General features: G+C 25.8%; 3 protein-coding genes across 6 annotated transcripts; 2 read left to right on the top strand and 1 right to left on the bottom strand.

Moving 5' to 3' along the window:
* The first annotated feature begins 171 nt into the window (after window positions 1-171).
* On the top strand, window positions 172-6790 carry LOC100163501 (rab5 GDP/GTP exchange factor). The gene is made up of 9 exons (XM_029491151.1): window positions 172-310; window positions 2430-2684; window positions 3626-3752; window positions 4181-4544; window positions 4715-4843; window positions 5499-5609; window positions 5804-5959; window positions 6066-6260; window positions 6604-6790. Exons 1-9 carry the CDS (start codon window positions 286-288, stop codon window positions 6691-6693), a joined length of 1452 nt encoding a protein of 483 aa, XP_029347011.1. The 5' UTR covers window positions 172-285; the 3' UTR covers window positions 6694-6790.
* Window positions 6684-11042, bottom strand: LOC100167594 (uncharacterized). 3 transcript variants are annotated; one of them, XM_016806144.2, is made up of 6 exons: window positions 10635-11042; window positions 10535-10561; window positions 8000-8197; window positions 7819-7930; window positions 7283-7397; window positions 6684-7048 (listed from the first exon to the last, which is right to left on the bottom strand). In XM_016806144.2, the coding sequence occupies exons 3-6, from the start codon at window positions 8178-8180 to the stop codon at window positions 6932-6934; spliced, it is 525 nt and encodes a 174-aa protein (XP_016661633.1). In that variant the 5' UTR covers window positions 8181-8197; window positions 10535-10561; window positions 10635-11042; the 3' UTR covers window positions 6684-6931. The 3 variants fall into 3 exon arrangements, with proteins under 3 accessions (XP_016661633.1, XP_008185163.1, NP_001155759.1); XM_008186941.3 differs by lacking the exon at window positions 10535-10561; NM_001162287.2 differs by lacking the exons at window positions 10535-10561; window positions 10635-11042 and adding an exon at window positions 8870-8935.
* Window positions 11043-12926: 1884 nt separating this feature from the next.
* Window positions 12927-21051, top strand: LOC100165562. Of its 2 annotated transcripts, none has more exons than XM_016806153.2 (12): window positions 12927-12987; window positions 13503-13745; window positions 13826-13902; window positions 14230-14278; window positions 14914-15191; window positions 16929-17130; window positions 18277-18453; window positions 18550-18976; window positions 19275-19325; window positions 19934-19996; window positions 20327-20503; window positions 20724-21051. In XM_016806153.2, exons 2-12 carry the CDS (start codon window positions 13555-13557, stop codon window positions 20922-20924), a joined length of 1893 nt encoding a protein of 630 aa, XP_016661642.1. In that variant the 5' UTR covers window positions 12927-12987; window positions 13503-13554; the 3' UTR covers window positions 20925-21051. The 2 variants fall into 2 exon arrangements, with proteins under 2 accessions (XP_016661642.1, XP_008185170.1); XM_008186948.3 differs by lacking the exon at window positions 12927-12987 and adding an exon at window positions 13316-13416.
* The last annotated feature ends 5553 nt before the right edge of the window (window positions 21052-26604 follow it).

The following is a 26604-nucleotide window of genomic DNA, read 5'->3' on the forward strand; positions in this document are numbered from 1 at the left end:
CACTGTCTGAATAAATTTCTAACTAGTGTCATTCTAGCTCACTAGTAATTTATGAGGGATACGAGGGAGTAAGAATTTATTTATATTGAGGCTAAAAGACAATTGTAAGCTCACAAAAGGAGCTCATTTATAATCTTTGTGACAGGAAAAACTTAAATAACTAATTTTAACTTATTTATCCTAAATATATATTTCAGAAAGGTTCCAATTAACAAAACTAGTGAAAAACAAGATTTAAAAAAAGCTGGTTCAACTGAAAAAAAATCCAAATTGTCATACTTGAAAATGTTCAATACTATTAAATATAAAGGTTTGTTAAAATAGATATTTATTTGCACGTCATAAACATTACAAATATATTGTGTTTCTTGCTTTTTTCAATTGAAAATTCCCGGGTTTATTAAGTTTCAAATATTTTTAAGTTTATATATAAATACATTAGGTAGGTAGTAGGTACCTAGTATTTACAAATTAATTAATATATCGTCTAGTTTCGGTAATATATTATTTTGATTGTTAACATGATATTTCTACTTTATCTGAAATGAAGTGTTTTTTTTCTGATAACTCAAAAGAAACAAATTTTCAAAATCTTTATACATTCTTTATCAATTCATTATTGAAAAAGCCGGTAAGTGGGTAGTTATTCTGTTGTACTGTAGGTGTCGAGTCTACCTCTAGTAGACTTTCACTGCTAGTCACTGTCATGTATTTGTTAAATTTGAATTCAATGATAAATCATTGAGTAGGAAAAATGATTCTGAGCAAAGATGGCCTATAATATTACTAAGAATATTATATTAATAATATACTTTAAAAATTTTAAGTACTCACAATTAATATTTTAAATTACAACAAAATAACTAAAATTGTTATTCTTAGTTAAATAACTAAATTTGTCCAAATTTTAACTTAAGATAAAAAAGACTATTTATTTTTTAGACTGTTTGGTCAAATACAGTTTTTGCATAAAAATTTCAATTTTCACGGTTACTTTGAAATTACTGTGATTTTTATTGACCCCCGTAATACAAACTAGATCCAATTTACTCAAATTTGAAAATTGAAACATTTTTACGCAAACACACACCATTGTAAAGTCAATACATTTATTGCTCCACTCAGAATCTAAAACCTATTAAAGGTCCCCACACACTGCAGCGGTGGCGGTGAATTGCTGCAGGACACATTTCACCGCTCACTGTGGCGGTAAAGCCAAGACAATAGAATTTAACACCACCACTGCAGTGTGTGGGGACCTTAATGCTGTTATTGATAATTCAATAATTGACTATGTATTCAATTATTAAATATATTATGTGTTATATCCAGTGTTTGGTAAGTTACTTTTAAAAAGTAATTAAGTTACTTTACTCGTTACTTAGAAATAAATGTAATTAAAATACTTTACTCGTAACTCAAAAAAAATTGTAGTGAAATTACTTTACTTTTCAAATAGAAAAGTAACTCATTACTTTCTCGTTACAAAAAAAAATTAATATTTATTTTTTTTCAAACTTCTTGGCAATAATCATTCTGCAGGCAATAATGTAACTTTTTATAAAAATATATTACCTATGGTAAAAGGGTATAATTTTAAAAATGTGTACAAAAAAAAAAGAAGATGTACAGTTAATACATATTTATATAACAATACTACAATAGTAATTACCTATGAGTTATGACTATTAAAAAATAGTACTTATTTATTGTAGCTTCTTATCAATAGTAATCAATCATTATAATATAGTGAAGTATAGTATAGTATAGTTTTGTATTTTTGTCACAAACTGACAACATAAACCGATACCTATACCTATCTGTAGAGTGATCGACTGACACCAAATAAGGAATAGTAGCATCCAATCTTGTATTTGTGTTATTAAATATTATGTTTGTGAACACTAAATTATTTATAAAACCTGTATAGTTATTAGGAGCGTATAAAACTCATTAGTATATACGTTTATAATAGATATCATAGGAAACATTCTGCGAAGGTACTTATTTAGAGGAATCAAATTAAATAATAACTTTTCTCGTGATTTACCGTACAATTGGACATGTCAAATATCAAAACAATTGAAAACTGAATTGTGGCGAATTAAAATTAAATATATAAACATATAAGATTGATTGGTAAACATAATAATACCTGCATTATACATATATTTTTTTTTTTTTTGGCAATAGATAGGTACTTAATAATTCAAAACTGTAACGCGTTATTTTATAGAAATTACTTATCAAAAGTAATTTCCATTACATTTTCGTTACTAGGATATAATTCTGATGAAATTACGTAACGCGTTACAAGCAAAGTAACGCCGTTACAGTAACGCGTTACTTCCGTTACGTTACTACCCAACACTGGTTATATCTAAATATAAAGAATACAGTTAATATAATAAGTTATATTTTATTTTTAGATGATATATCCGAAAAATCTAAAAAAGATTATGATCCACTTATTACAAAGAAATTGGATCAAGTGGATGTAGAATATTTGCCTATTTTGTCTGAAACAAAATCTTTACGGAACGATTTAAAAAAACAAATCCGCAATTTTTGTCAAATGATGATGATGTCACATTTACAAAGCCCTGTTGATATTCAGTCTGAACTAACTCAACATTTTTATCAAAATATTTTGGATATGCTGAATAATAATTATTCTTATGATGGTATTGTATACAATTGTTGTTTGTTTTATTATATTTTTTGGATAATATCAATACTTAGGTAGGGTTGAATATGGCCAGCGAGTTACCGTGTTAAACTCAGTAGTCCACATAAAATTTGGGCCAGCTTGGAGATATATGGCTGAAAATATTTGATCAACCCAAACTCTGAACAATGAAATGTGATTAGTAATAAATAATAAATATTATGTCTTATTGAAAAATGGGCCGTTAACTTTTAGGGCCGATTAAATTCCTAAAACTCGGTGGGCCAATTCCTTACATATCCGGCGCTGTGCTTAGGTATTCGCTATCCAGTATAAACTAGATTACTTACTCTCATATGAAACAGTTGAATAGGTCCATGAGAAATTTATTAATAAGATTATCTTTACACTTCATAAGTTACCTTAACACTTGTCTCTCACTTGATGATACTTTTATAATACTCATACTAATTTTTTTTTCCGATCAAAAACACAAAGCAAACGTTTCTAATCATACAGAATTTATCAACCTGAGATTTTATTCTTATACATTTTGTATGTCTACTCTCAATCTTCATGCAAGTTATGACCACGCAATTTCCTTTCAAAAATGCTAATTTTTGTCAACTTATTTTACTTTGTCTACAAATGTGCGGTAGATTTGGTGTTGTTTAAATAAAAGTTGAATTACCCTTAGCCATAACTAAAATAATTAAAAGTTAGACCTCCAAAGGTTAAGGGTTTTTTTTCAAAACTCAAGTTATCTTTACTATCATATGACGCCGGCCTAATTATTACTACACTTCTTCCAAATTATTTCTAATGTACTATTTTACTTTTATATTTTTTAAATACCAATAATTTTAAATTAATAAAAACATTTTTTTATGTAATTTATTATTATTGTTTTTATTTTTAATAACCATGTTCAGTTTTTTTTATATTTTTTTTTTACAGGATTGAGTCATGAAAAAAAAGAACAAATTTTGGATTATGCAGAAAAATACTCTATGATAAAACTATATAAGTTTTTATTTTGTATGACTTTAGCGGATGAAGAGGAAGATTTAGCTATACAGAAAAGGTATTTTACTAACATATAAAATTATATTCATAATTTAGTAACAAAAATATGTATGTTAATTTGACAGTAGAGAAAAACAGTAGTTGATGTTTAAAAAAATGTAATTTATTTATTGCTTTTAATTCTCATCTGATTTTTGTAATATATGGTATTAACTCATTAAAAATTGAGTACTATTTTGAATCACTTGGTCTTGGTATCATAACATGTTTCATTAGCTACTTAATAACTCGGACCCAGATTAATTCATAAAAATTTGTAATATTTGTATTGTTGTAAAATAATAAATAAATAATTAAAATTCAATAATTAAAAATCTTCTTTTGTTTTTATATATATATGTAATAACTATAGTTGTTATATATATATAATAACTATAGTTGTATGTATTATAATTTATAATCTAAGTTTATATAATTCCATTTTAGAATTCGTCAGTTAAATTGGGTGAATGCTAAACATCTAGACTGTGATATTGACAAAACTAATGCTCAGATTATTGAATTGGTATATAAAGCAATTCTAGAATTATTAGATATGGATTCGGCTACAGCACCACAAGACAAATTGGCATGTGTTGTTAGATGCTGTCGACATATATTTGGAGTTTTGCAAGGTGGAAACAATGGAATGAAAGGACCTGCATCTGCTGATGATTTCTTGCCTGTTCTCATATTTGTTGTTCTTAAAGCAAACCCAGTTAGACTTAAGTCTAATTTGCATTATGTGACTAGATTTTGTAATGCTTCAAGGCTGATGTCTGGAGAAGCTGGATATTATTTTACCAATCTGGTAGTTTAATTTTAATATTTTACATTTTAGAATTGTGTGTCTTTGTAAAATTCACTAGTATTGAAGAAATCAATATTAAATATACTTTATCAGTAATTCTAATAAAATTAGCATTATGTATTGTCATTCATTCCTTGTTCACAAAAAGTTTTTTTGAATATTTATTGCAGTGTTGTGCCGTATCATTTATTGAAAATATTAATGCAGAACTTCTTAGTATGAATATTGAAGAATTTGAGCAGTACATGAATGGAACATTAGTATCTGATACCTGGGATTCTGCATTAATTATATGTGAAGTAAATATAAAAATTTTAGTGTTATGTGAATTATTGGTGACTTGTGTGTATATGCAAGGCCTAACCAATTTCAATAAGGAAAAATAATAATTAAATTGAAAACATTAAATTATTATTATTATACTAATTCCTTAAGATTTGTATGAATATTATGTTTCTAAGTTTTTAGAATGTTATTTTTATTCTTACTTTTTTTCTATATTCTGATAAGGTACGGACTGGTATTATCACAACAATAAATTATGTATTTTTATGTTTTGTACCACACTTGAATAGTGATTACATTATTATTTAATTTGTAATCTAACTACTTTAAATGTTTTTATTTAAAAAGTCAAATTAATACAGTACATCAAACTACTGAGTTTGAATTCCAAATTTGTTCTGTGTTTGTCATAATATAATATTATTTAATAATAAAATTAAGTTTTCCTGATGAATTAAAATACAGTACATTACTTGAGTAAAATAAATGATATATTATTAAACAAGCAATAACTAATTGTTTAATATTATATTATAATACGTCATATTATTCATATATCTGTTAAATTATATTTTTGAATGTACACTACACTAAAAACACATAAGTTGCCACTGATGTTAATTATAATGATTCTTATATTTTAAATTTCTATAATATGAATTGATTTAGGGGATGCATCAAATGTTTGAGCAATTGGCATTGTTGGCAGATTTAAAAAGAAGAAATATAATGATTGTTGAAGATGCATTAAAGCTTAAGAACGAAATGTCTGATTTTAAGGTACTCATTTATATATGCATTTAAGAAACTTAATATGGGCATATTTAATATATTTATAACTAAACCAATTATATAATAAATATATTTTTCTAAAATACAATTAGACCAATAAGATATTTTAAATGTCTATCAATTATTATATAAATAATCTCATAAGATACAACATAATAATATTTTTTTTTTAATATCCATAGGATAATTTTATGGATCAATTTGCGGTATTAAAAGAAGTGTATACTATTATTGATGATTGTGATGAAACAAATAACAAAGTGGCTGTTAGTATTGATGATTATGACCCTTTATGTTCCAGTTTACCCACAGGATTATCATGGACTATGATACCACAGGTTAGTTTCTCATATTTTATACTGATTATTATTTGTAACACTACTCATAATCAGTATGAACAAATGGTCAAATGAAATGAAATGTATCTAGAATAATACTGTGTAGGTTATTCAACCTGCAGAAAGAACTCGTACAAGTTCTTCTTGTACAGATGGTGATTCTTGGGACATCCATTCTGCCGAAACAGTATCATTGCATTCATTAGATGCTTGTTCTAATATACCACAAGAAAATAATGAAATTGCGGGAAGTAGCTTAGAACCAACAATAAAAGCACAACCACAGTTAGATGAAATACAGGTGTGAATTTGGTCCATCCAATAGTAACAAATTAACTACACAATAATTAAAATATCCTTAAAATCCTGTATATGATGTTAAATGCAGAAACAATGTGAAATGATTTTAAATCAAAATCATATATTTATTTCTTGATGATGGATAATATTGCATAATCTAATGCATGATTTAATTAAAGCTTTACGACAACTTTCATTTTAAACAGCACGTAATTTTTTTCTTTCTAATGCCCGTATGCATAGTCAATTTATTTTAAATTATATGTATTTTGTAAGCTACATAAAATTTTTCATTAATTTCAATTGATAGGTACTTATAGTTTTATTTTAAAATAATTTTTCAGGAAATATCTATACAAGGATGGCAAATACCAAGTATACCATGTGAAACTGGAGGAAAAGAAATTATCAACTCAAAAATAAATCCGCAATAAATATAATTATTTTATTTAGTTTTTAATATATAATTTTGTTAATAATGCTACCGGTTTATTTATTTTTAATAATATATTAATTATTATATTGTGTTAACTGTCTCTGTTTATTATATGTTAAAATAATGTTTAATAATATATCCCTTATAGATTATTTAGATTACATATAAATAGTTCTACTGGTTTGATATTTAATGTCGACTATTGGTAATTTAACATTAAATATGCAATTATTAAGTTAAATAGTAGTATCCAGTGGTAGTGTATATTCTGATTGGATTTTTGTCTCGATTGATGTTTTAAAACGTTTTGTAGTTCCAATTTGCTGAATATATGGACAAGCAACTAATTTCATCTAAAATACAAATAAGATACATTTGGTACTTGTTTTAATTATTTAAATTTTAAATAACTTATAAAAAATAATATTTGAAATAGTATTCATGTATTTAGTATGTAGGTACAGATTGTAAACATTCTATTTTAATAGACAAGGAATAATAATAACTTAAAATAAAAATGTAGACCTTACATAATATTATCTTAAATTAACATGTCATGAAACAAAACAACAATTTGTATTAAGTACCTGTAAGTCAATTGTTTCTGTAAATTTTCTTATGGGTGATTCTAAGTTGAAATTTAGTTCAGTAGTATACTTAACAGGGACTATTCTTGGTTCCATCCAAAATGTTGATTGATACCTAAAATTAATTACTATTAATTAAAAAATATATGGTAATTTTTTACTATTTAATAGGTAATAATTAATAAATATTTGTCCATTTTTATAATTGAAATTTAAATACCAATGATAAAATACTCCTACATTTTTTTGCTTATAGCAAATTATCATTTTTGATATTACATAAATTTGTGAAAATTATTTTTTAAAAACAAAAAATACATAAGTAAGATATAGATATATTTAAATGTCGCAATATTACAATATTACGACAATTACAATTAAATTAACATGTATTGCTCTATATTCAATAATAAAATTAATTATTTTTAGAATTCTAGATTCCTTTTTTTTTTATAATATTTACGTTGTGATAGGTAACTAAAACCATATAAACACAATAACAATAATTATTGAAGTATAAATACAAAATATTGTACATTTCTGCTGAAATAACTTTTGTATGATTTAAATTATTACGATGGTGAGTATAACTGATGTTTTTTTGATTTTGATTCTTGTTAATGGTTGCAAGCTGTAACTTATTCTTATCTAATGTACAAATAAAACATTTTTATTTAAGTAAACAGGTGTTACATTTTTAGTGTACATTATATTTACTCAATTTGTTATCTAAATTAGGTAAAAATCTCATGACGCAACCGCAGTCTCGTATTAAAAATCCTTCAGGTGAAATTCTTTGTTCTGGTATATCTTTGGTAAATTTAAAAGTTTGTTTGAATATTGTTTTACAGTGTGCACTATTATTTTCATTCAGTGTTTTTCCTTCTGAATTCCACATGATATACCTATAATCATCTGCAAAAATGTGTTAAGTTATGAAAGGTGGCTAGTGGCCACTATACGTGAAGTAGGTACCTATAGTAGGTAGATACTTAATAATATATTAAATACATTTTTAACTATAGTAAGTACCTACCTACCCTTAACATACCGAAATACTTTAATATACTTTATATTATACACAAAACAATATCTTATAGGCAGGTACAGTAGCCAGTAAGTATGTCTGATGTCGACATCTATCTATATGCTAATAGGCTATAAGTACTATCGTACTAACTTGCATACAAAAATTTAAGTTTTATAAAACGTTAGAATATGATATATGAAGACAAAATAACTATAGAATCTGTAGGGTGTATTACAGATAAAAATTAGGACAATACTTTGGGCATAGGTTTATAGTAACAATTATAGGGAAAAGATCAGCAATTTGCATAATTTAATACATATATGGCTATATATATACATTGTAATAATATTATGTACATGTAAAATATTAATTGGGATCACAATTAAAGATGTAGGTTATCTATAAGTATATCTTTAATCGTGATTGGGATGTAATATAGTAACTTGCGAGTAAGTAGGTACCCAATTCATAAACTATTTTTAAAGTAACAATGTAGCACATTATACATAGTCAAATAGGTATTTTAGTATTAAAAAATTCGGTTAGTTACTTACCTATTTTTTTAAATTTTATTTTTTTATTCTTCACGAAGATAATGGGCCATTACCCATTTCCCATTGGGCCCACCCCTAATCATCATCTAATTAATGTGATGACTGATAACTCGTACCTAAGTAATTCTGCAAGAGCCAAGAATACTATACATTTTTATAGTACCTATATCGTATAACCGTATAGGTAGGTAGGGATCTATATTTTTTTGAGACTGGAGCTGGTGCCTGGTAGGCGTAGTGAGTTACCTATTTACTACTTGTCATAGGGTACGCGTACGGTAAATGCAAGTTGCGGGCCGTGTTTCTTGGATGTAAGTACCTACGTCAAGAGAGAAGCTAAAATCAAAAAATCAAAAATGTGAGAAAGTTGATTTCAAGTAGACTTGATGACGAATTCAAATCTGTTTTCAGAATTCTTATCGTTTCATTATATCAATTGGTATGTTTGGCAAAAAACACGTCTAAAATACTACGTTACGCGTGTGTTAGACGAAAACAGAAAATCAAGGTATCGAATGGTGTGTTAAATAATAATTATATTCCATTTGTTTATTTTTTACTGCCATCAAAGTCAATTCATATTGTCATAATATTATACTGATTCAGTGATGCATTTCAACATTTAGTAGATGAATGTAGAAAAAATGACATGTAATAATTCAACCCTGTTCGAATGTGGTATGTCGATTTTTAAAAAGCTATGCATGCTGCTGCAAATATATTGTCTAGCCTTCTATTCAAATAAAGTGGTGTGGATTCTACCAAGGACACTTGGCACGGTAAGATTCAACAGCTGGAGCTCAGTACCAATTGCATAAAAAAAAATACAGAAATAAGTAATTTTTTTAACTCTTTTTTGGACTTCCTTACTTAAATCCACAAGATGTTGAAAACTGTTTTATTGAATAATTTATGGCAATACAACCACAAGATGCACGAGTATTAGAATTCACAGACTATAATATACTAGAATCATATACCTATCATATACCTATAAAAAATGACGCTGACTTTCCATCCGAAATATCTGCAGAATATTTTTATCATCGGCATTAGGTACCTACAAACAATTGCGAATCTATTTCCATAGACAATTAAATAATTAATTAAATTCTTTTTGGCCAAATATTTTTAATTTTATAGATATTTTTAAAAAATATACAATGTAATACTTGTATAGCATTACGAAGTCAGAGTTCAAGAAACACAATAACGATTGAAATAGAAGAATATATTAAAAAGATGGAAGAATTAGAAACTAAAAAAATAACTCAAATTTAATTTTTGAGGCAATTGATATTAAAATTTTTACCTGCTTCAATATAGACTTAAAAGTTATACCTTATAATAAGTTAATAATCAATTAAGGAAAAATTAGGAACAGAAAAATTCAACGGCTATAATAGGGCTTAGTACCGATAAAAATATACAATTTAAATAATAATAGGTAAATACCTAATTCATATAATATGACGTGTCTACACAAAATGTATTTTTTATTAAGTTTAAATTTTGATAAAATAAGAAGTAAAATATTGGTTGTAAAAATGCATACCAATTGGTAGCATACATTTTAATATAAAAAATACTCGGGACATAATTTACGTCAAAAAGGTACACTGGGACTCAACTTACAGTCACCCAGATAGGTAGGTAGGTACTTACTATACAATTTAATTTCACATAATGAAGCTAGATAAATAAATAAATATATTATTGTTATTTATTTTATTTTATTTTAATTTAACTTTTGTATTATTATTACGTTTTTATGCTAACTATAGTAACTATCCAATTTTAACACTCCACGATATATTTTAACAATAGTAAAATGTTGTCGTTCATTCGTTGGCTACACTTGAAACACTGCAATGATGCGCAGATTGTAGTACCCAGCTGGAAGGTCGTAATGTCGTATAGGTATCGAACTATATAATTATATTACAGCATACATACCTAACTCGAAATCAGAATGAACATATTTAAAACTGTTAACCGTAAACTTATTTCCGGTTCCTGTTTTTATTATAAAATATACAAACGGCATAATATAGCTTTATAAATAATAGCTATTACCTATAGCTATACCGGCATAGAATAGATTAAATTTAATCCAAACCCAATATAATGACAGGTGGAAACATGGAGTACTGCCATCTGGAATGTATAGGTAACTATAACACACATTTAAAATGTGATGTCTGATGAGTGTGTATATTTATATTTTATACATAATATAGGTACTTGTATAAGTAAACGAATGAGTAAACTATAGTAGTAAACATACATGCAATACGGTCAATGAAATTAATCACTAGACCATAAATATTTGATAAAAAAAAAAAAAAAAATAGGGAGAAGTATATTGTGTAGATATTTTTATATTATATATGGCCATATGGGTAGGTGGTACATACATATAAACAGGAAAATGACTCGGAGCTCAACGAATTCAACTAAACCTTTAACCTTAACAGTATTGTTGAATTAGTAATTATAATATAAATCTGTAAGTACTAACTACTAAGTAGGTTACAGTGTCACAATTAGTTCATATACTCTGGGAAAGAGGGCTATGTGACTGCGCCTGAGTGGTGCAACTATAGTTCAAATATTGGGTATGCTACAATTATGAATTGCTCACATGGTCGTGGAGGGCTCTGCCCCCCCCCCACGCCCCTCAATATTCCAAATTATCAATATTTAGATTATACTATTATTCACAATTTGTTGTTAAACAACTTTTATTTCAAATTACATGCACATATTTATGCACTCTAAAACAAATAATGCGCCGCGGCCGACATCATTTTAACGTTTAGAAAGAATATACGAGCTATTAGCTAATAATACTTTGTTTTGTAAATTAAATTAATATTGCTAAAAACAAAATTCATTATTATTGAAATAAATGCTAAATAAATCTATGCTACGTGACCATCGCAGAAATTTCTAATTTGAAAATATAAAATCACATTTTGTAACTTCATATTTGTATATTTACTCGTTCCAAAATTAATATTACATTGCCCATATTCTATTAATTTTTCATTTATTTTATTAAACAGTAGTTTGAAGTTTGAACGTCCACATTTGTCAGCAGGAGTATACTGAAAATTTCGAAACAAATACACTTGACCAACCCCCTCACGATTTTCAATTTTTTTCAAACGTTTTGTTTTTTATGCTTAAAACGATGGTGTACATTTTTTTTTACTGGAAACTATTATTATACTATTATATTTTAGAAGTTATAGCCTTCCAAAGTTTGTGATTTTACGCTACATGCAGACTTCCATGCGCAGTTCTATAACAAATTTTAATTTTGTTTTAAATTTTCATGTCACACAACTTGTTAAAATATGTAAAAAAAATGTACAGGCGCTGCGCGTGACAGTCAAGTAGCGTTGTGCGCAAGCGCATATAAACGTAAAATCGCAGACTGTGGAAGGCTATATAACTTCTAAAATAATAGTTTCCAGTAAAAAAAATTTACACAATCGTTTTAAGCATAAAAAACAAGTCGTTTGAAACAAAAAAATTGAAAATCGTGAGGGGGTTGGTAAAGTGCACTTTAGCAAAAATTTCAATTTTATTTTTTATTAACATACCCTTTATATAATTTTTGAATTTTAGAGTGCATAAATATGTGCATGTAATTTGAAATAAAAGTTCTGTGGTGCGACGTCCTCTTAAGATGTACACACAATAAGTTTACAATTTTATATCTTACTCCGTGATATTTATTTATGTTTATAAATATTACCTTGTTTGTTGATAAGCAGTACGGCACTATCAATGCTAGATTATAAATTATGACCTTATCATAATATACTTTCGTGATAAATGCGATTATAAATACAAATAATATTATTATTGTTAATGTTAATAATTGTTTTGGCTTTATTAAATTACTATAATTATTTATTCTCGTCTAATTTTCATTATATTATTTTGCTATAATAATACCTAGTGTACCTAGTAAATTTATATAAATAATTAATTTAATTGAAATACATATTTTATTAATATATGAAAAAAAAATTTATTCAGTTCCAAAATTATTAAAATTTAATTGACAGTTTTCTTAATATTATTAATATGTTATAATATTTTTGGTAAGCCATAGTTAATACCTATATTTATACAATTTAATTTCTTCAATTTTGTGTAAAAATAAATTACTTATCAGTACCTATCTAATATTAATATATTTTATAATATAGGTTACCTATTTTATTTATGATGGTTCTGAGCGAAAAAAAAATATTTTATCAGATTTATAGATAGATAATTGGTAATAAAATTGTAATTTGTAATATTTTATAAGAATATAATTATTTATTTATTGATAGTTTAAAATATATGCCATCAACAATTTTAGCCGCAAAAGTGAAAACATTAAATAAAAAATTAAAATATTAACATACTACCTAGGTATTTATAGGTTTAGACATTAATACAAATAATTTCATTTTTGGTGAATTCAAATGTAATGGATACAATTTGAAACTTGTCTATTAACAATTGTAATTATTGATTATTAGGTACTATTGAGTAATATATACTATAAGTACATAATATTATGATTTATTAATAAACTTGTAATATACGATTCTAAAATTTTTTTAAGGAATTTTCTGGTTTGTTTAAAAAGTATATCAAATTATGAAAGTACAACTACAATGGCTGAAGATTATGATCAAGTTCCTGAAGTAATGGTAGAAAATTTGGGAGATATATATGTAATCAATGAACAAAATATTCAAGAAACTGAAGGTCAACTAAAAAGACCACCTTCTGCTAGTCCTCGAAATAGGAGTCCTGTTACTATACAAGAATGGGTAGATTCATTAATCACAACTGTTGATCAAAAGTAATTTTTTTTTTTAAATTTTTTTTTATAAAATGCACTTGATGATTATTAATTAATTGTTACATTCTAATTATTTTTAGAGAAGATTTTGATAATGTAGAATCTTCTACACTCTTAAATAGTTTGGATGTTGATAATCTTACATTAGGAGCAGAAGGTAATATTTTAAGTGTTCAATTTTATAATTATTTATAATCTGTGCACATTAAGAGCAAGACCAGGGAACATGGAAAAAAACTGGTTTTAAACGGCTAACTGGTCATGCTCTTAATGTGCGCGGAGTCCTACTATGTTAATAGGTACTGAACAAAATTAAATTATTAAAAAATTTAATGATATGTAATAGAAATGTTATTTAATTGTATATGAATACTTTATAATATGTGCCAACAATAATGGATATAAATTATAAATTATACTATTCATCATACTTTTGAATTTTGATTTATAAAAATGTTATTACATGTTTTTTTTATATTTTTAGCCGGACACTTATCTAGACCTATTCCAAATGTCACTGTAACAACTGAAAGGTAATCTTTGTTTATTTGTGTTACTTACAAAGTGTTGGTTTTATGATATTGAACTAATATACCTATCAAAGACACATTTCAAACTATACCATATGTCCATATTATGGTACCATACTATGTCTTTATGTTATATACCTAACAGTCTTAAAAGTCCAAATGTTGTATTTTAATTTTGAATTAATAACTTTGAAGCTAAATTTAAATAGGCCATATGGCATACATATTTAAAGTTTGTTCTACATTATTGTCATAAAAATGCTTAGAAAGTAAATTTATATATATTCATTATTTATGAATCATAGCATAAATTTGATTTACAATTTATAAGATTTTATTTATTAAACTATAGGCTTATAAAAATGTAATTCAATATAAGCTATAAATATGTGATACATACCTATATTTTATATTTTATATAATCAATAGTTAATAATAATACCATAGACTAAGTATATTATAATCAATCTATGATAGTACTTTTATTGTAATTTTATAGTAATGTATAATGCGATAATATAATTATTATTATGATTATTAACAGGGACATACAAAAGCTATAATGATGGATTTATTACTTAAGATAATATTTTAAACATATTTGTAATCTTTCTTTTTTTATCTCATTTTTATAAAAGTAATATTGTACGTGCACCATCAGAAGCTGAAAGTCAAACTTCTAGTATTGATTCCAAATTATTAAACGACCGTAAACCAGATCCTGAAGAAATATTACTAGGCTTAGGATTTGGCGGTGGAACTGAATCAACTACATACAGCGAGTACGGACGTGTTCCCAAGAGATTTTTACAGCCATCCCAACTAAAGGGAGTTTCTGTGGAAGAGTACTTAAAACACCAACAAGAACTCATTTATATGTATGAATCTGGATTATGGGGTTACCGTGGATTAACTGGTAGGTGGTTGTTGATGTTATAGTTTATTACATTCATATTGATATTTTATAAAGTTTTTAGTCAAAAATGTATATATATTAACAATATAAATATTAATAAATATTAATGGAGGAAGATCTTTTCATTCAGGTACATTGATGGAACATCAATCTACAGGTGTTTCAGTAAACAATTGTATTATGTAAGTTCTACAGCTGTTGTGCCAAATTTGTTGATTGTTTTGTTGCTGTATAGATTTTTCTTTGTTATTTTTTTTTTTTGCATGTTATAACTATAACTGTAGTATTGAGTATCTTATCAACTTCATTATAATTTTATTTAAGAAATACATTTTTTGATTTATCAAATTTATTAAATATTTTTAAAAATTTGAATTTACTGTTATTATTTGGATAAAATTATTTTTATAACACATTCTATGAATTGTTAACAGTTTATATCTAATTCAGTTGCGCCATTTGGGTTTTTTTATTTGGGATGCCAAAATTTAAACAGGCCATTTTTTTTTCAATGAATTAAAAAAATTAGAAAGTTGGAAATTGAAAATAGCTTTTGACATGCATATACCAATAATAACAATAATAAGTATAAATTACATCCATTCATATTACATTATATTTATTATAGATTTCATTCTATATTTTAGCTTTTATGCACCAATTATATGTTTACAATAAGTTTGAGAAAAAAATAGTAGTGCCAAAGTTTATCCCCAAATGGCATCCCTGGTCAATAATTGTTGGTGAAAATAAAATTATGAAATCATCAAAATTATTAAATTTCAACGACTCAGCTATTTGATTAATATACTTAAAAAATATTTAATGTTTTGAATTATAATTATAAAAAGTATTATAAATATGAAATTCTAAATTAATATTAAAATAAATTAATAAAATTGATTTAACATTCAAGGCTTTGTTATTGTATTGTTGGAAGTATTAAGGAATTTCAATATACTAATTAGTGAGTAATTTGTTAATTTTTAAACTAATTAAAAGTTAATTATTAAATCTCTATGTATTAATAGTTGTTAAGTAACCTGGCGGTATCTTTATGTTTCTGTAAAAAAGATTTCTTTTACATAAATGACTAAGTACTTACCTAATACAATTATACTTAAATCACATTAATTTTTTAATTCGCTAATAGAAATTTGTTTTAAGCCACTTGCCTTTGTATTATGTATTATTAAGTATCATATTTAAAATACTTTTTATAGTTCATAATAATTACAATAGTATTGTTATTACAATACACTTTAAGTATTAAACACACATTTAATTAAGTATATTTGTACCTATTTAATGACTGTATTAGATAGTTTAATAGGTTTGTTTTAGCTATATGACATTTGCTAAATATTAAGCCTCACCTTACCTTTTGCTAATATCTAGTTAGAAAAGCTTAATCATCACAATTTATAAAAAGCATTTATAATACATTTTTTGTCATTGTTCATTAACACAATATAAAAAAAAAAAAATAAAAAAAAAATAGAAAAGTACAATTTTTCTTTATTTGTTATATAAATAAAGAAAATTATTTATTATATTTTTGAATTGGGCAATTATGAATACATTGTACACAGAATTAAATAATTAATTTTTAATTTTTAGTATTGATAAACAATTATTAATTTTGAAATTTTTTGAAGCAGGCTCATGATAAAAATTATTGTGTATAGATTCTATTAGTTTTTGAACATATAATTCTCATTTATAATTATTTTATAGGACCACCACATGCGAGCCCATCAGTAATAGTTGCAAAAATCATGGAAAAACTTCGAGAACACGAACGCGATATGATGTGCCCAAAAGGTTCTTCAAGAGTCATGGTTCCAACAACTAAATCTATGCATTTTACAGAAAAAAGTCCAAAACAAACCTCGAATCGATTTAATAAAGCTGCTGAAAACATTCTCACAAAAATTAGGTATTAAAATATATACTTTTAAAAATGTATTTCATCATAGACATCTAATAATCTTTAAATATGGATATACATTCTATAGAGAAACAATCTCAAATAAAAATGTCTATGATCATTTTAAGAGGTGAATGATTGATATTATACTTTACTTTATTATGGAACATAACATGTGTATGTCTAGCATATTATCTATTATGTTTGATGAAAAATAATCTCGATAATTGTATTATTTTTTAGGGATTGTAAAAAGTTTGAAAATAATGATGCCGACAGTATTTTAGCCAACAAATATTTAGATCGAATAATATTTTAACAGAAAATATTTCAGCCAAATAATATTTTGGACGAATGATCTTTAGCCAACAAATATTTTTTCCGAAATGTATTTTAGCTGTTAACTATAATATTGTCAGCGAAAATATTTTTCTGTTAAATTACTGTCAGTCAAAGTACAGTCTGCTGAAATATTTATCTAATAAAATACTTCCGCCTGAAATATTTGTCGGCTAAAATATGGTTCTGGTAAAATACATGTTTAATAAAAAATGTTTGGCCAAAATGCATTATAGACACAATATTTTCGAATTTTTATGCACTCCCTTATTTTTATCATTTAATGGCATTTAATATTCATATTAATGTAACTAAACATATTATACTATTGAATAACATTCAGTTTAAATTTGAACATAAATAATATTTTAATAACATAAATTATGACCTATATTACAGTGGTACATATCAATTATTATTGTATCATGCATTCATGCATACTATATTATCTGAAATAAAAAAAGTTAAAACTGAATTATTCTGTGGTTAAAACACCATAAATTGCTGATAGTAGTGGTTTGTTGCATTATAAATACATCATAATTTTTTCTATCTTTTCTTGCTAATAGTTATTACAAATATAAAATATGGTTAAATAATAAAATTATTATAAAAAAAAAATTTATGTAATGAACTAATGTATACATTGTGTACTTATATTTAAATACAAGTGAAATAAATAATTACTAGTGTATTGATAAGATAAATTTTTAAATATATTTTACAGTTATAATATACGAATATGTAACCATTTATTACTAGGTTATTTTATAACTATATTACTAATTATCTATGTTTAAATTTAATGTTTCATAGGTGTATACCTGGTAGTGTGTTAACTCCAGACAATCGTAAATGGCTTGACAGTCAAGGTGGTGACAAGTCACCAGAAATGTCAAGACGACTAATAATTGGTCAGCAGTCATTTGTGTTAACTCGTGACGGTACTTTAATAGAGACACCGCCATCTAGTGTTATTGCTGATAATGAAAAGTTGGTCAATGTTCAAAAACTAATTTCTCAATTTTTTTAATACATCCCACATGTGTATTAGAGTTTGAAATAACTATTTTGATTTATGAATTTCAGTTTACCAGTACCACCTGACACTAAGGTAATTAATGAGCAAGTTCAAACTACTGTTAGTGAGAGTTCTCCTCACTTAGATGAAGATACTAATGTAATATTTAAAGTTGATTCATCATCGTCAGTAAATTCAGATACACAGTTTCAAAAAGAAAATAGCTTGTCAATTGATATACAAAAAAACGATACAAAACTGGATAAGTTAAAACCTATATTTGATTCAAGTCCACCTTTTGATAAAGATTATAGCCCCGAAAGAGATTTAGAAGATTTACTATCTATAGTCGAGCCTTGTCAAGATGTTAGTAAAGCAAGTTCAGAAGTTGACTCAGGAGCAGCATCTGATAGTGCTGATACATCATGTGCACAAACAAATTTAATATCTTTAACTGAAAATGAATTAACAGTAAATGAAAATATTTCTTCTAAAGTAAGTTATTATATTTAAGTTAATTTTTTTGGATAACACTAAATTATTACTATACACATTACACACACATAGTTTTTAACTGTTTATGTTTATTTTATTCATGCTTACAGATGATAAATATATATATTATTGTAGATCTTTGTGTGAAGGATAATACTTTTTACCAGTCTCTGTTATTGAAAAAAATCTCATATTCTTAATAAGTCATTTATATTAAAAAAATATACAGTTACACTTTAACATTTTAGTACCTATATTTATTTATGTCTAAGAATTAAAAATTGTTTTTTTTTTTCAGAACATATTTAGACAATATGAAGATTTATGTAATCTGAGATTGAGATTAAATGTAAGTTAATATTAGCTAATTACCTAAATAAATATTTATCAATTTTAGTATGTTATAAAAATACTAAGATATTTTGCTTATAATCCTATTTTTTTTTTTTATCAAAGTATACTGAAATATTTTAATTTTGTTTTTATGTAAGCACAATAAATTTAAAATTAAAGAAAGGTTTGGTCAAAATATCAAAAATAAAAAAAATTTTTTTTTTAAATTGGATTATAATACTTTAATATTTTAGTAAAATAATTCATACTTGTTTTAGTTTATACCTCTAGTAATTTAAATGTTATAGTGATGTTAAAATTTTTCAAATTGGCTATAGTTGGTATATATTATATGCTTGTATGCATACAATTTTTTTCAAAAAAACAATGATTATTTTTATAACCCTTTATGAACATTTTTTGTATTGCTTATTAAGTTATATTTTGAAACTCAACTTTAACCAGACTAACAAAATTCAAAGGGTTTGTCTTGTAATTGGCATAAATAAGCTTTTTATTTTAAATTGAAAACAAAAAAATACGAATAACATGGTTATACATATTTAGACATGTCTGTTTTTACTATTGTTAATTTTTTTTCATTAATTATTATTTATTTTAAAGGTATTAGGTTGTCCATTCAATATTGTGCCTCAAGATCAATTTATGTCCCTCACTGCCGAACAGGTAAATTAATGGTATAGTTTGGGTAACATTACAATTAACAATAATTCAATTCCTAACTACTTAGTAATGATTAGTAATATATTTTTAAATCTAGTTTTACATTCATTTTTGGTACTTATTTAATAATATGAGAGTACTTTAGGTAGATACTGTTTAGCATTTATGTACTTGATTTTCTTGGTATAGTATAAAAGCTTCTTAGGTTCTATATTCATTTTGTTCAATTTTATCATAGCTATATAACTTATATAAGCAAAGTAATTCAAAACATTACATTTCTAAAAAAATATATACACTTTATTTATGAATACATTTTAACCATGTTATTAGAGGTGTGCGCTTCAGTGTAAAATCTTAAGACTTGCGCTCCGCGTTTATTTAAATAAGCTTACCGATGACGAAGTACACCATGAACTGCAAAGTTGTTTAGGAGCAGAAGTTCAACATGTGGCTGACCTATTAGATTCAAATTCTGACGTGGACAAACTAGCAATAATTGTTCGACAGGTAATTGTTATATTTTTTTTATTTTATAGAAGAAAATTTTACTTTATAGTACCCCTAAAAAATTAATATTTCTGATTTTAACATGCTTGACTATAAACATTAAATAATCATATATTTAGTTAAATAATCAAATATGCATTAGTTTGTTTAATATTCTGCTATTTTCGTTAATTTATTCTAACTTGTAAATTGCTTATTTTATTTTTTGACCTTATTATAGATGACAGTTCTACTTCATCATCAGACACATTTAAATAGCCAATTGGCTGAATTAACTGTGAGAGCTCAAAATCCAACTGCATGTCATGACATGTGTGAATTGATATTACAGAGGGTTCGAGGACTCGAACAGCTCGTTGAACAGAATGCCAATGAATTAGCTCTAATGAAAGCCCAACTACTGAATAAGAAAACTTTGTGATTACTATTTGTTATTATTGATTTGTAATGCTTAGTGCTTATCTATACAATTATTCATTAAAGTAGTCATTGAACAATAAAATCATTTATAATTGACGTTAAGTCAAATGAAATTACTTATTATTCAATATTATATTCTTGACTTTTCTAGTTTCCCATTGTACCTTTATGATTTAAAAACATTAATCTCCTGATTCCTTAAAAATTTATATTTTAATTTTTTTTTTTATTTTACATATCATGTACCTATGTACAAGTACCTACAGCTGCCGTATGAGGTACCTATGTAATAGGTACCTGTAAAGGTAATACGTTTAATATTATAATTTAATTATGTGTATATTTATAATATAATTTTTGTCACGCCTGCACTGAAAGTTTGGTTTTCGATAGCGGTTGAAGCGTTGGAAAGCGTCCTTTTTCCGTCCAGCTGGTAGTAAAGTAGAAATCCCTAATAGTGCTGCGCGCGCATTTCACGCCTTAGAGATGTGGAATTTACCGGTAAAAAAAATTCGGTATATTTACATAAATCTACTTTTACCCGTAAATTTTACCGGGTAAATTTACTTAGCTGAGTTAGCTCACATCTATACACGGTCCTTACAAAACATAAACTTTTGATTACATCTTAAAATTTATATTATAACCTCCATGCGTGACGTTTAAAATAAATAAAACCAAATCGTTTCTTTCATGAAATATTGTTATCGTAGAATATTATAGTCTAGTTGTTGCATAGATCCATGTATTAGTGGTATTACCTTTGCCGCGATCGACGAATGCAGACGCGTGACAAAAAATAGTATGTGTGGCTCGTGCGGGAAGGCAATTTCAGTCTCGGGCGAAATGCGGCCCTTAACTGAAATAGCTCACTTACCGTCCTTGCCACACAATAATATACTATTAAGCACAATTACTTTCCGCCTCCAAATGAAATCAGCATGCTTGAATTTCCACATTTGGGAATACGTCTCTACACGCTCTTATTTAGATTATAAGTTGGTTGTTTAAAACTCCAACTGAGTTACCAAAAACGTATGTACCATAAAAAAATACATTAATACTTTGTAATTAATTATAAATTGGGCCACGAGTTTTCGTGAACTATAGATATAAGTTAGAAACCGGTCTCACATACCTACATTCTTCTTTTCTTAACTTTGATTAAAGAAAATTTAAAATTTAAATAATAAAATAAATAATAGTAACTTTACGAGTTGTGCTATGATTGAGAGTGGGACACCACTTCGTAAATTCAAAATCCATTATTTCTTATTTTTAAATTTGATAGATTTAAGTCTAAAAGAGATTTCTAGACTCTAGGTCATTTTTTTTAAAATTCTTCTTTATAATGTGTAGGTGTGTGGAAATAAAGTGTACAACAAAACCAACATTTTTCAGATTTTATGTGTAACACTGTTATAATTTTGTTAATCTTTAAATTGTTTTTTAAATCGTAGCACTGGTTCATATGCACTATTTTTATAATAACACTGTTGGACATACTTCAAAATATATTACAAAATTAAGGGAAAGAAATAAATATTAAAACAAAAAATACATGTACCTAACTCTAAAACTAACGCATTCAAAAAAATTTATGTTATCATAAGTCCCATGCTGTAGGTATAATATATAATTTGAAAATAATTAAAATTTTAAAACTAATTCAAAATTTATAGATTGGAAAATTGGATCTAGATATCAAAATACCTCTTGAAAAATAATATACTTGATCAGCGATACTTAAATTGTGTTTAATGCCAACTCCCTTGGGTTGTCCCCAGATTATGCACATTGAACAGTTATCAAACATCATTCAAAAACATTTTCGGAGATTAAAGTATAAAAACTTTTCATTCAAACCGTGTTTTTCAGCTTTTGAAATAATAGAAATTTACAATCTTCTGCGTGCTTGTTTAGCAGCAAAAATATTAATAACATTGTTATAATAAATTAAGTTTTGTTGTAATGTATTTTCAATTTAGAACAAATTACAGAATTATAAATTTTATTATAAAAATATACAATGTGCATAGTAAATAGATATTATTATTATTATTGTTTAATAAATATATTCAAAAACTGCCGCCCTTAAAAATTTGCCGCCGGGGCAATTGCCCCCTTTGCCTCCCCCCCTAAATGCGCCCATACCTACATCGCAATCAATATAGAGCAGTTGACCTGCTTAGTTACGGACCAATAATATTTTCGTTTTGTTGCCAGGTTATTTAAATTGTTGTTTATCCCTAATATACGATAGTGTATGTATAGGTACACCAACCTACTAGTTACTACATGCATTCTACAAATATCGATTTATTTTATGTACACTAGATATTATGACTTTATGTATGACTTTTCTAAATAATAGTAAAGAAGTGCATGTGCATTCAAAATTCCGTCTTTAAAATGTATTATGCTAAAGTACCAACGGATTTTAATTATTTTTTACGTAAATTGTTGTATTATATTTAATTTAGATAACATGTGTTTGTACTTTTCGTTAATGAATTAATACAATTAAAAAAGAAAAACTTTAATATTAGAAAAATATGTATTTCAATATAAGTGCAGGTAATATTTATAGTTTATAATATTTTTACTAGATTTAAATAATCATTATTATGTTTCTCATGACTAGGTAGGAAGTTATTTTATTAAAAGACACATTCAATTTATTCCATTATTGCATTAAAATATATTAAAAATAATTGTACTTATAAATTTAATATATTGTATTGTAAACATTAAAAAAAAAATAATATTATAAATACATATAATAAAACAAAATTAAATACAAATATTACTTAAATTATTGTATTGCACTACAAGTTATTTTTCTAAGTTTTCAAAGTCGATGAACCGTCTGTATTATAGCATAACAAATATTCTTATATCTGGAGAAGCTTCTTACAACATTGAAGTATTGAACATCCATGGACCATGGTATCGTTATTGAAGCTTAGTTATTAGTAATAAACCAGGTCATTGCTACTCAATTTTTCGAGCAATCCATCCATTGACTTAATTTCTTCATTAAAAAATCGAGAACTAAAAATATTTTAACAAGTATAATAGAAATGTATACTGCACTGCCATTTTCACTTGATTTTTATTTTATATACAGAGTTAAATATTTTTAAAATTATACTGAAACTGCACCAGAACTCAGAAGTAACAGTTTTACGAAACAAAATTTAAGATCACTACCTATTTGGAAAAAAGATGCAATTACAAAAATTCACGGCCCTATTCATAATATAGCAAGGTACCTACTGTTAATGATAAAGAAGTTGAAATTTGTATTCAAAATATTATTGTAAATATGAATATATTATAATGAATAAAAAAAACCATTAAAAATATTATTATTTAGGAAATCAGAATTATTGTGGAATGTAATATGCATAATTCAGACGATACAAAATTTAATTTAAAACGGAGTCCTAACGTATTTTTTTCACAAATACATGTCATATAAACACGAATTATTTAATTGTGGATAAATCTATAGTAGTCTTAAAAAAAATATTTTGGAAAAATGGACTTCAGATTATTGTGGTTTGTAAAATGTATAAACAATGTTTTCGAAATTGGAACTGAAAGAGAGACCGTTAAACTGTTTGGAGAAACTCTGAACAAAGACGAAGGATTATTAAGACAACAATTTATCCAGTATCTCGAATCTTCGACAGTAAACAGAAATATGAACACAAATATATTTTATATCTATACAACTACGGTAAAAAAAGTCATCAAAGAGGAAATTGAAGTCGAAGAAGAACGTAAGTATTTTATTTTTAAATATCACTATATGTTATGTTTTGTTTAAATAATAATCAATGGACTTAAACTACAGTCTGCACATAAGACATAAACTATATTATAAGTCATAGGTATACAATATTGAGGAAAAAATTATGCTACGACTTTATTTAGCACGAACGACGTTTTGTTGTTTTCTTATACAATTAATAATACTAATTTAGTATACAATTTGCAATTTCGAATCATGAATGTAAGTGTTTAACTGTTAAATTCTCAAAATAGTGTTTCACTAATCTCTTGTATCTCAACTTTATAACAATATGCTTTATAAATTCCTCGTGATTTTGGTGTTTATAACTATTTACTATTACATTACTTATACAGTTATACATTACTGTTATATTATATCTCAATATGCTATTTCTATTTTATAATATTTTATAGTGTCTGAACTTGAAATTCAATCGTTGAGAGAGTCTGATGGTAAAAAAAAAAAAAAAAAAACATCATCAAGATAAGAAAAAAAAGAAAAAATACGTTCATAGAGAAGACACGTTAACTAGTGGTGACTCGCCAGCAACAGACACCGACAATGAGTCAGATGACGGAAAGTCCAGAGATGGTTATTCTAGCCCAGATACTGGTAATTTTTTCCTTCAAATTATGTCGCTGATCAAATGTTTACATAATATAAAAGTGTATTGTGTTTGTGTATAATCATGATGTAAACATGCATTTTTGTGGATGCTTATTGAGGGAATTTGTACAAAGTAAATTGGAATAATAAAACTAATAATGATTAACTACGTAGGTACTTTTAATACGTTCTTACTTGCTATTACATATTATGTGATATGTCATGTAGTCATATAGGCACATAGAAGTAGACAAATAATGCATAGTCCCAAAATTTAATATTAAATATAGTTTAGGTCAACATTTTAATAAATAAAATATTATGAGATTAATATAGGTAGGTACTTATTTTTTCTCTTCAAACTATGAAGGTTTTATAAAATTATCATAATATGGTTATTTTAAATAAATTTTGAAATTTGTGGTATATGAATAGTGGTATTTAAAATTTGAAAAAAACACCTTTTAGCCTTTAGATACAGTTATAACTTATAATGTATGCGAGTTGCCAAATTTTTAATTTTTAATTTTTTTAATTTTTAATTTTTAAATATTTGCCCCGGGCATCTGAAAGTCTAAATCCAGCACTAGATTATAACACAAACGAGAACACATAATTATGCATTAATATTTTAATAATGTAGTATATTTTAAAACTCAACAGTTCCAGAATGCTGTTAAAAAATTGCTCCTTCAATTCTAAATTTAAATCCTTTTAAAAATGTTTGATTGTACATATTTTAAATTATTATTATAATCATTAAAAGATAATATTAGATATAAATAAAAAAAAGGAATTAATGTATACATTAATAGTTTATTATTACTTCAATTATTAGCTTTATTGATATACAATACGTTTAATTTTTAGCTATACAAATGGCTGACGAAGGTGGAGTAAAAAAATATTCGGAAAAATTATTTAAAAGAGTAAAAGTAAGTTACTAAAACTACACATAGGTATTTATCGCAACAGCATCTATGTGTTAGTAAACATGGAAACCATGTCTATTTCATTAAGTATTTTTACGAACTTTTAGATTCTGAGCGGAGCGATGAATGTATTGACTTTACAATGATGTGTATTTTCTAATTTTTTTTTGTGTCTGTACAAGATAAGTAGTCAAAATAATGCTTAGATTATCAACTTCAGTATCTTGTTCGATGCGAAAGTGAATCTAGTTGGTACATTGGGGAGGTTAACTCCCGCAGTAATTTTCAAAAGCGCTGAGAAAAACAAAAGCAAATTAAGGAAAACCGTGGATTTTTACACA

This window comes from Acyrthosiphon pisum, chromosome A3 (genome assembly GCF_005508785.2).
Source record: "Acyrthosiphon pisum isolate AL4f chromosome A3, pea_aphid_22Mar2018_4r6ur, whole genome shotgun sequence".
NCBI classification, from domain to species: Eukaryota; Metazoa; Arthropoda; class Insecta; order Hemiptera; family Aphididae; genus Acyrthosiphon; species Acyrthosiphon pisum.